Source organism: Mytilus edulis, chromosome 14, assembly GCF_963676685.1.
Source record: "Mytilus edulis chromosome 14, xbMytEdul2.2, whole genome shotgun sequence".
Taxonomy (NCBI): Eukaryota; Metazoa; Mollusca; class Bivalvia; order Mytilida; family Mytilidae; genus Mytilus; species Mytilus edulis.
Window position 1 is genome coordinate 62,015,927 of NC_092357.1, and position 11,670 is coordinate 62,027,596.

The 11,670-nt window shown below is 30.9% G+C and overlaps 1 protein-coding gene across 1 annotated transcript; it reads left to right on the top strand.

Moving 5' to 3' along the window:
• The first annotated feature begins 412 nt into the window (after nucleotides 1–412).
• Nucleotides 413–11,205, top strand: LOC139504373 (uncharacterized). The gene is made up of 9 exons (XM_071294449.1): nucleotides 413–1,931; nucleotides 3,627–5,159; nucleotides 5,267–5,338; nucleotides 5,571–5,639; nucleotides 6,493–6,585; nucleotides 7,833–7,910; nucleotides 8,238–8,318; nucleotides 8,754–8,840; nucleotides 9,469–11,205. Exons 1-9 carry the CDS (start codon nucleotides 413–415, stop codon nucleotides 9,768–9,770), a joined length of 3,834 nt encoding a protein of 1,277 aa, XP_071150550.1. The 3' UTR covers nucleotides 9,771–11,205.
• Nucleotides 11,206–11,670: the final 465 nt, after the last annotated feature.

Genomic DNA, 11,670 nt, shown 5'->3' on the forward strand with positions numbered 1-11,670 from the left:
TTAATCCCTTGTATATATAAATGATTAAAATGATGGGAGTGATTTCTCTGATTTCTGTGTTAATTTGTTAAAAAATGAATATTAAGCCACATGTGGCAACTTTTTGATTTTAGTAATTTTAAGTTTCTAAAGATTTTTTTCATCAGAGAAAGCACAGCCATTAACTATTTAAGTTATAGGTTATAAGCCTCAAGTATACATGTTTTTATTTTAAGACAATTTTTTTAGATAAATAAGAATGAACATCTGCAATTTTGTGAAAACAATAATAACAAGGGCAACTAAGGACCTATCTGCAATAGAAGCGCACAGGGAAAATAAAGAAAACAAACATGCTCCGAAGTATACAAATCACCTCAGTATCATGGAAAGATATAAAAATTATCAGAACTTTATGTCGAAATATCCGAAAATGAATGTAGATTTTAAAGAATTTGGCATTAAGCTGAAGAGACTTCAAAAATATGTCACAGATAAAAAGTACTGGCAAAATGGTAACAAAGATGGACAACAAAACAAGTTTATTGAACATTTCTCACTCAAGAATTGGGAAAAGCTGTCAAATGAGGAAAAAAAAGACCATACATTAGAAAACTGCCAAAGATGCAACACCACCCATATTTCATATTCTTCTCTGCATTTGTCATCATCCAGTGATTCAAATAATTTACTCACTTTGTGCAATGCTGCAACTGATTCTGTATTGTCAATTACATCTCCCCAAAGCCAATCTAAAACAACCAGAGGTCTAAAAACTGTCCAAAACTTGGTCAAAATCATCCAGCCAATTGTTGAGGACAAACTTAAAATCAAATTTCAGAACCAGGTCAAGGTGTCTCTTTCGCCAATGAAATCACCTCAAGAAAAAAAAAAAGAATTTGAAAAAAATCTAAAAGAAACTAGGAACTCCATAGAAGTTTCCCTTTCGTCATCTGGAGAGGATGTATCTACGTTTTTGTCATCTGGGAAGTCATACAATCAGCATACCAGGGATCGTATGGCCACTAGTTTTGAAAACAAAACACATGCAAGAGAGAGAGTTCTTACTCTTCTTCAAAAAGAACAACTGGGAAAAATGCCTAAAAAACATCATGGTAATTTTTCGAATTATGAATTTGACAAAAAAAAATTCACAACAGAAATACAGGAAAAGCATGAAGGCAGCTATGTTAACTGGTCCTTACTAGCTAGAAAATATGACTTAAAAATCAATGGCAAAGTTCCTCAAAATGCAGGCCAGGTTTTGAAAGCATATACACTTGATCTAGGAATCGATATATCAAAATTTAAAACAAATTCCCATATTGCAAGTAACGAATACACCAGGCGTATAAGAAGGGCAAGGAAATCTATCATTTACAAAAAATTGAGAGTATCAGTACCAGCTGTAAGATCTGCCAAAAAATTAAAGAGGGATATTGACGACCAAAAAAAATCAGGAGAAATTGATATTGGAGAACCTATAGCTCCTAAAACCATCATAAAAACAAATATTACAAATAATGGTACATTAACTGAGGAAAAACAAGTCATCTACAGTAGAAAAATATCACTCGACAAGATACGTATGTCTGTCCTCCAGGAACAAATCCAGCTTGGCATTCTTCGTCATTTCACTGATGAGGAATATCGCACCATGTCTAACCATGAACTGAGGTCCAGGTTCCTAAGGATCAATGAAACAATACCTGAAAATAAAGACGAAGCCATTAGTTATCTTAAGTCATTAGAGAGAACAAGAAGTATAAAACTATGGCATGATCACAGCAGCCTTCTAAATCATTCTCATATCTGTTTCACTGTTTCCTGGATATATGATCATGCCAATTACTTTACCAATAAGGAGTATCAGGAAAAGTTTCCAAAGGAAAAGGCAATAAATGTTCAATCTGTTGTTGAAAAACCAAGAATGTACATATTTGGTCGATCAGGTATTATATATTTTATCTCTCACTTGTATTCTCAAGTCTAAATGCATTCTAAGAATTTTAAAGGTGTAAAGAAGATAAGATAATTATAAAAAAACTTACTATTTACAGTCATTTTCCTAGTGTTTAAGGGAAGGGGCACAGGGCCCATGCAATTGGGAATAAAAGTTCTTGAAATGTTGCATTTAAAGAAATTATATTAGTTCGCATCAGTCTGCTTGCAACTTGGTCCCCTAGAAAATTTTGAAAAAGGATGAGCAAAATTCTGCATTCTGAGAAGGAATAAGTTATAATTGCATAAATCGTCAAAAAAATTCCAAAATTAAAATAATGAATTTCTTACTGATGTTAACTTGTACTTGATCAATATGCTGTATCAACTTATATACACATGTTATTTCTGAAACTGTATAAAGTATCTTCACTCTCCAGGAAACACACCTGAAATAAAAGACAGAAAATAAGGAATGATATCCTACATAAACATGATAAATCAACTGGAACAAACAAATATTTTTTTGTATATAAAAATATATCTTCAACAATGACAAAAATCATGATTCTCGCAAAATTCAACAAAACAAAAAATTATAATACTTTTTGAAATTCCAAGATGAAAATAAAAAGTTAACATACTAAAGTTCTGTATTCTTTAACTGGCATATACAATTAAAAAACAAATCAGGTCCACCATAATTAATCTGTCAGCCTATCCTTCAAATCTGAAAAGCAATAGCCAATGCAATATCAAGACAAGAGTACAAATTCAACGATGCAAAAATCATAAAGTTCTTGAAATAAAAACTATTGGCTAATAAAATAAGGATACACAATTATCAATCAAATTTTACTGAAGTTTTGTAAACTTGCAGAGAATATTAAGAGATTTTATGATGTCGTGCAATACATAAATTGGCAATAATTCTTTTTAAATCTGTTTCTGGTCTAGCTTTGTTTATTTGTGTCTAAAACATGCAACTAAATGTGTTGTTAACCCCTAGAACATAAATGATTACTTAAGGTAGATAGGGCGTCTTCCTCCATCTTGGATTTGGAAATACCAGAAAACAAGGTCTAGATCTTTAATAGAATGTGCAAATTTTTAGAGAAGTAGATAATTCATGTGTAAGAAATTCCACTTCTACATAGAAAATGACATGTTTTATCATATTTATGATTGTATTTTACAAAAAACAGAAATTTTTTGTTTGAACAATTTTTTTCCAACTTTGCCACATAAAGGGAGGCAACTCAAATGCAAGGGCAGATAATTCAGATTAAGGTATTTTTACAATAGAATGTGTTAGGAATTTCTCTATTTTATTATGTAACAAGAAAACAGGTCCGGTGACCCCATTTTTTCTTTTTCTTAACTGAAAGCATACTATCAAAGCTATCTTCTCATATGTTATCTCAAAATTCTATGGTGTAGTTTACGCTATATTGCAGAAAATTGGGGTTTCCATGCATAATCTATACAAAATTGGACAATTTTGAACACCGTGTAGCATGAAAAAAAGCCCGGTGACCCATTCTTTTTATTACTTTTTTTTAAAAAGCATAATATAAACTTCATTTTGGCAAATTATTAAAAAATTCTATGGATTATAATTTAGACACCCCATCTACCTTAATTAACATGCATGCACTTTCTTTAAGGGTGGCATGATTTTTTTTAAAAATATGGTTAACTTTTAGCAAGTAGTGATGAAGAACAAGCAGCATACCTGAAAAGTAGAGTTGATGATCTGAGAAATATTACTTTCCCAATACATCATGAAAACATTGAGGTTTACGACTGTCTAAGACTATTTAGTGGAGATGGGCCGGCTAGGCAATTTGAAAGCGGCCAACAACATGGAGGACATTACCCCTGCATGTGTGGTGTGAAAGCTGACGAGTTCACAAACTTGATGCACTGTTTTAATGCAAAAGTACTTGACCTGGATGACAGATGCAGATTGGCTTCATCTTCCATAACCCTAGAAAAATTAAAAAATGGCAACTTAAATCCATTACGAAACTTGAAAAAAGATGAAATTATGGACGAGCTTGATGCCAGACATGTACAATTTACCTGCTCCTTGAAAGGTGATCTTCAAGATAGACTTAATTCTGTAATGCATGGTATTGGAAAACCACCTGCCCTGATGCTGCCAAATCCAAAAATGACGTCTCATGATCTCAACATCAAAAATTATGAAATACCCTGCTTTGAACCACTCCATGACCTAGCAAATATGATAAAAAATGTAATTACAGAGCTTCCCTATCAAATAAAAGATCCAATCATCCAGAAAAAGTTATTACACTTCTCTCATACCACCAATGGTGAAAGAAATGAAATTAGAGGATCAGATGCCAGATTAGCTCTGATCAAGCTGTCACAATTTCTTGATGAAATGAACTCTGAAAAGAAGAACATAGATGAGAACATAATACAAATGGTAAATGCACTGGTGGACATTGTAAATATTTCTTACCTGCCTAGCGAAGGGAGAACACCAAAACTGATACTTCGTCTTTATAACCAGACATTGTTATTTGCTGCAACATGCAGAACCATTTTTTGCAGTCCCGTAAAAATGACTGCAAGGAAGTTTTTTGGGAGCCACTTCCATAGCATAACTATACATCTTGCCGAAGCTTTTAGAATATTTTCTTTGAGGTCAATCCTTACAGAGGAACAGGAGAGATGTTTCGGTGACCTCAGAAGAATATCGAGAAACACCACTAACAGGCAACCAGGAAATATTGCTGAAAATTGTATTGTTAGGTTCAATTACCAACAAAAGGAAGGAAATAAACAGAACTCCTTTCATATGCAAGACTCAAACATCAGCAAGCAAGCAAGGCTATTAAAACAGCATCCAAGGTCTGCATTTACAGCTGAGTTCTTAAAGACAAAGCCAACATTAATCCAGTGTCATCTCGAGAGAATTGCTGATTTTATGGCTGTTGGCAGAGGCATATGGTGGTCATTTGACAATGGTGGCATTGTCTTCCATGATGGTCCAAATGATCCAAGTGATAGGTCTGAGGGTCCTACTTTGCACCACTTCAGGTCTTCAAACTTAAAACAAGAGCAGCATGTCTTAGAAAATGTCTGGCATGATGTCGTTTCAAAATATAAAAGCAATATTTTGCAATTGCCCTTACCAAAATTGAAACTGTATGATGATGATGGTCAATTAACATACATTACAGCAAATGAGAATTTAGTTGTTGAAGGTATTAGTTGTAATTTTATAAAGTTATTTATTTACTATATAGTATATTAAATGTTTGAAAACTTCAATATCTAAAATCGTCATTCAAAATTAATTTCTATTTCACAGATGATGGCAGTTCCATCACAGATAACAATAGCGTTTTGGAAAAAACAAGTGTGCACCAGTTTCAACCTCAAGGTATTTAGAGTTGCAAGTCGTAAGATTTTAGTGCCCATGTTCAATAAATTTCGATGTAAGGATATTCAGTTGTAGTTTAGATGTGGTTAAACAATTATAATATATAAAATAATATAAGAGTAAACCTTACGTGTTAATATGCAGACATATTCTTCTAAAAAAGTTAAGTAATCATTTTTCTGCTTAATTCTTTTTTACATACCCCAGAATTTTTTAAAAATCTCTTTTTCAGAAGAAGATAATGGCAATAAGGATGATAGACCAAACCCAGATATCAATAAAATGGAAACTATTGATTATGGCAAGTTTTTTTGAAGTTATACTTACATGACTTTAATATCATGCTTATATTGTTGGTAGGAAACAGAAATTGCTGTAATAAGACATTTCTTACTAAATACAAGTTTTCCATACATATAGGGGCATTGCTAAAATGACAATTGATTCCAAATCTAAAATAAACATGAACAAACCTATAATCCGGACATGCAGCAATGCATAACACACAAGGTTCAAATCGTTGTTATCTATACAAATTTGGAAAGATAACAAAAAATCAACGGGGATACTCTTATTTATCTTTTACCTTCTTTGATTATAAATAACTGAGAACTTATAAGTCCATATTTTTAAACAAATAAGAAAAATTTGATGAGGAATACAGAAAACCAGTTTGAATATTCATTTATAAATTAAATTCATTCATGTCATTATAAGATTTTTACTTCTTACAGCTCTTGTATAAAAGCATGAAAAGCAAACCATTGATCAAGTTGCTTGCTATGTTTGTTTGGATGTTTGTAAACAACAGATTTGTAAACAACATTAACTTCCATTCATGTCCAATCAAATCCAAGTATATAATATTGAAACTCCACTTACATATTGTTTGCAAACATCCAAGCAAGTCGATCAAAGTTTTGCTTTGCATGCTTAAATAGAAGAGCTGTAATATTTTTATAAGTGTTATATTTGCTTGTTTTTAAATGTTTTTAAATTTGAATTTTAAGGGGAGGTTACTCTGAAATGGTGCATTTTCCAAAGAAATTCACATGAAATTTTCCGAATATCAGATATTAATCATGGACCTGGTGTCATGATGCATAGAAAACAAATCTGTAACACTTACCCTAATTTTTTTTCTTGATCTTCAGATGGAAAACTTGATGAAGATGACAAAGCTGCCTCTGAATCAACAACATCCTACAGTATAAATGATATACTAGCTGCTCACCAACAAACTGAAAGTGAGTAAACATAATTTTAAAATGAAATACATATTTTTAAATAAAAAGTTTTATGGAAGTTGTAGAGTTTTTCACTTATTTTCGGGAGTGAAGACAATGCCTTACCATAATATGTTCCACCTTGGAAAGGCATATATAAATTTAATCATCATCAATTTCAATTAATCAAAGAGCAGATTGCTCTGAGGGATACGATTGCTATTGTTTCATTGACACCGATGTATACATGTAGCTGGATAATATTATTTTTAAAACTAATTCAACTGCACATGTAAAATAGTTACAAAATAGCCAATCCCAGATAAAAGTGTATAAACAATGTAATTAGACCTATTGTGTTTTATTTTTGTACTATCAATTCCAAGTTTACTATCCACAGCAGTCACCGAGACTCAGAGTGAGAGAAGGTATTTCAGCTCGTACATTATCTTATTATCTTATTATCTTATCACCTATTTTCCTATGTTATTTCTCGCATTTTACCAAAATTGGGTATTCCCTCTGACATGTTTCTAAATTTATAAATACACTAAATATAAATACTGCTTAATTCTGATTTTCCGTGTTGTTAAAAACACGCATACAAGTCAAGGGAATTATTAAACATGAAGATTATGAAAAGAACATTATAGGAAAGTTGTTTAAGTTCAATCCCTTTGTTTGTTTTTACCTTTTAAAGCAAGACAATCATAAGAATCCGAGATGTTCCTTAATGTTTAGAATAAAACGATCGACGTGAGGGAAATGCTCTGAGCCACCGGTATAAGTCTACAGTTTGCTTGAAAGCAATCGTATCCCAAAAACTAGGCCAGGGATTGAACCTGGGACCTACTCAATACACCAGTTGAGTTGCTCTACTATCTGAGCTACCTAGTTAGCACTATTTGGTATTTTCTAATAATCATCTGATAATTAATTATACTTTAATTTTTTCAATAGGAACAGCAACTAATTGAAAAGATGGTACCTTCAAGCATTATTGTTAAACATAACTATAGCAAGTAGGGTATGCCACTCTCGTAACATGTCAAATATTTAACATTGTCAGAAATTGAGAAAAATGGTTTTGATAAATCATCATTTTTTTCTCTGCAATTCAATCCATCTGCTAAAAAGATACCATCAGTCTGGAAATTTGCAAAATCTGTTCATTTGAATTTTTTGAAGACTGCATAATGATATCAAAATAAAACTAGATAAAATATACATACCAAATTCCTCTCTCTACCATCAATATTATTTTTCAGAACAAGGATTAGCCTTACAGCAAACAAAAGAAGATGAGAACAAAAAAGTCAGATACATGTACAACTCATATATCAAAGGTACATGTATACAATTGTTTGTAATCTAATATTTTAAATGTCAATAATTAGCAAATTAAAAAAAAACATCATTTAATAATTTAATTTTGAATGAAACAGGTTTTGTTTCTCAGCCCATAGAGATAGTTTTGTCATGTGACCGTGACGTCATCATTGATTTTTTTCATGGTTAACTCCGGTTTGAAATGGAATTACGAATTAAATTTAAGAAATATCTGTAATAGTTTCAGTATTGCACATGCTGATTTATCCGTATTAGGGCTGATCTAAAATTTGCTCATATCATTTAAATCAAAATATATAGATATATATTCATACCTTTTACAGACAAGAAAATCGATGATGTAACGAGTACAACAACTGCAAGAAAGAAAGCGATCAAAAGAAAATTATTTGAGGAAGATAAAGGTAAACACCATGACATTAAATTCTTTTATACATACGATACCTTACTGTTGCAAGATGATATTTTCCAAAAATGGTTCACATATCTGCAGTACACTCCCTAGTCTGTTGTCCTGCAATATAAAAAAGCTCAGACAAAGCACATTTTAAGTTCTCATATTTTACTTAAAAATAATATCTTGTATCTTATAATTTGATACATGTATTTCTTTCAGTCCAGAAATTCCATTTCTAGTGAAAAATCTTACTTGAAACTTTAAATTACAAGACTCATACCTTTGTAGACTTTTCTTTAAAAAAAATATAACACATTAGAATTTACCTTATAGGCCAAGTGTACAAAAAATGTCTAGAAAAATATAGAAGTTTGATTACAACTGGCCATTAAATTTTCAAGTATAAAATAATTGCATGCTTCTAAATATATTTTTGTTTTAGGTGAACAAGATTTCATAAATTTAAAGAAGTTACCAACAACAGACAAAATGAAAATGGTGAAGAACTTTATTGTTAACTCCAACAAAGGTGACTTTGCTAATTACAATACATAATTTTGAAGGCAAAACATTCAAGAAATCAAATAAATGTTAATAAAATTGTTATACATGTAATAGCTTACTTACAAGATCCCATCTTTCAGAATTAAAGTAATACAATTACTGCATACCACCTATGGGGAACGAAATGAAGTTATAATCAGATGCCAGATTAAATCTGAACTTGCTTAATTTCTATAGTAGTTCATGCATCTGAAATACAAAGTAATTTACTATATAGACAAGTTATAAAGCATAAGAAATTTGACAATATTATGTATATAGCACATTCATATATATATAATTCTTGTAGTTTATTTTTTTATTAGACGGCAAATTTCATGGAGTACATATTTTTCTGATGTCTAACAAATATATTCATGTGCAAAAAAACATTTCACAAGAGTCCTTAGTACTTTTAAATGTGTTTGTGAGTAAATTGGTCGACTTTATACACCATGAATAAATTCCTTGAAATGGCATTTGATCCTATTATATCAATTTTTAGAGAATTGTTTTAAAACTAACATCTTTTTGGATTTTATGTTGCCTTATCTTTTATGATTTAAATCAAATGTATAATATTAGTCAATGCTTTAAGTTATTTCTTACTTCAGCTGTGGCAGATGTTCCAAGAAGTGAAGTGGACTTCTGCATGGAACTGCTTGGGGAAACAGATGACACTAGAAACGTCATCAAATTTCAGATGTCATTGGAAAAACATCCAGGAAATAAATCCTTCACCACATCTCTGGACATCCACATGGCAAAACTGCAGACATCTGTCAGCAAAGAACATAATAAATTAAAAAATATGTTGTTAAATGAAAACACTGATATTAATGCCTCTAGATCTGTTAATAGAAAAATCAGAATAGCAGAAATGTTAATGAAAAAATGGAAAATATACTTCTGGTAACTGATCATGATCAGTGGGAAAAAAGCCAAAAAATTAATTGTTTGAGATTTATAAATCTCCACATTTCTTGTTCGTCATAAAAATTGTCCCTACTTTCATTAACATTTCTGCTATGGCACCACAGCAAACAGTTGTCCGATTAAAGAATATGTAGTCTTTTACCTTGAGAAGCTGTATCAACTACTGATACAGCTCCTTAATGGTCCTGTTGTTGTATTATATATGTTTTAAAATAACAACTAGTGATGATTGTCCTGTAATTCAGAGACTTTTTTCAATTTAAAATATTTTGTTGACAATTCTGATAAAAAAATGTCATTGAATCAATGTATATGTACTATACCATGTATTCATTACTTATATGCATGCTGTAGCCTAAATGGTAATATGCAAAAACCAAATAGCAATAAAGCAAAGTAATGTTCATTAATTTTCATTGGCAGAAATCAGGATTAAATGTTCTTAAACGAGGTCATTTTAACAACATCTCATTTTTTAATTTGTTTAATGATACTATTTTAAGTAAATAATATCGATCACTTATCATGCTTATTAAATATTTATAAAAGCCTTTTTTTGGTTTAGAAAGTGTTTTGCTGTACAAATGTATCATTATATCTCAAATTTTAAGTCAATATTTTGTAGTGTTTCCAACATGTATGCATGTAGTATGTTATGCCTTTTTTTTTATACTTTGAGTAAGAACTAATACTATGCGGTATGGGCTTTGCTCATTGTTGAAGGCTTTTTTTTATACTTTGAGTAAGAACTAATACTATGTTGTATGGGCTTTGCTCATTGTTGAAGGCTGTATGGTGACCTATAGTCGTTAATGTCTGTCATTTTGGTTTCTTGTGCACAGTTGTCTCATTGGCAATCATACCACATCTTTTTTTCTATATTTGGATCATATTTGAAAAAAATTAATAGAGCCTCTTATTTTTTGTGACAATTAATTTATAACTGGCTCTAGATCTTCTCTATAAATCAAGTGCTAAATAAAAAAGCCGGTCATTGGTTTGTCATGTAATCTTAAAAGTATTTGTGTCATATAAAAACAAGGGATCAAATTTGTTTTTTCTTCTCGATTTTACAAGGACAAAAACTGACATCAAAAGATTATAATTTCAGAAATCAAAGTTTACTCCTGAAAAGAGTTGACCTTTTTTTTATCCGTAAAAATAAATGTCATAAAACTGTCATATTCATTTCCAAACGTTCCTATGTACAAATGTATAGGGTATATCATGTGTCCATCTCTATCTTTCAATATCTTTACAAGTTATAAATATATACAATATTAATGTTATCAAAACAAAATAGAAACTGTGATCAGTGGATTAAAAGTCAGTTATTAAATCTAACCATAATTCTACATTGTTCTACATGATAAAAGATGTGAACTTAATGAATAAAGCTGTCCCAAAATTTACTTATTATTATTGATATGCATACTCCATTGTTACGACTTGCAAGTGTTTTAATCTTTCAATTGCAAACTGCACAATATCAACTCATGCGATCAGGTCACAAAAAAATCAATACATGAACATGAAATATAGCAAGAATTTGGTACTCAAAATTGTGAGTTACGTGTACACTTCATTGATAATATGGCCGAATAGCGATGCATTTACTAAAATGAGTGCAAATAATTGACACAATAAAATCAAATTGCAAGTGGATTAAGTATCTAATTATACATGTACAGACATCATGGATAATCTACAAAATTCAATATTTCATAAGGAGCAACAATGGCACTAAGGAAAAAGTGTGTGAATTTCCCCGATGTAATGGGTAGCAATATTAGGGGATATGGGATTTGAAACAAAGTGGGTTAACCATTTAAAATCCTAGAAATATACTAAGTCATGGATAAGTATATATTGGCACTCAC

Excerpts from the sequence above, each read along its gene's own strand:
- LOC139504373 (XM_071294449.1), top strand. The coding sequence starts at position 413 with ATGAATGTAGATTTTAAAGAATTTGGCATTAAGCTGAAGAGACTTCAA. Across the intron at positions 5,339-5,570 it reads GCACCAGTTTCAACCTCAAG|AAGAAGATAATGGCAATAAG; the intron begins GTATTTAGAGTT and ends TCTCTTTTTCAG. Across the intron at positions 7,911-8,237 it reads GTACAACTCATATATCAAAG|ACAAGAAAATCGATGATGTA; the intron begins GTACATGTATAC and ends TACCTTTTACAG.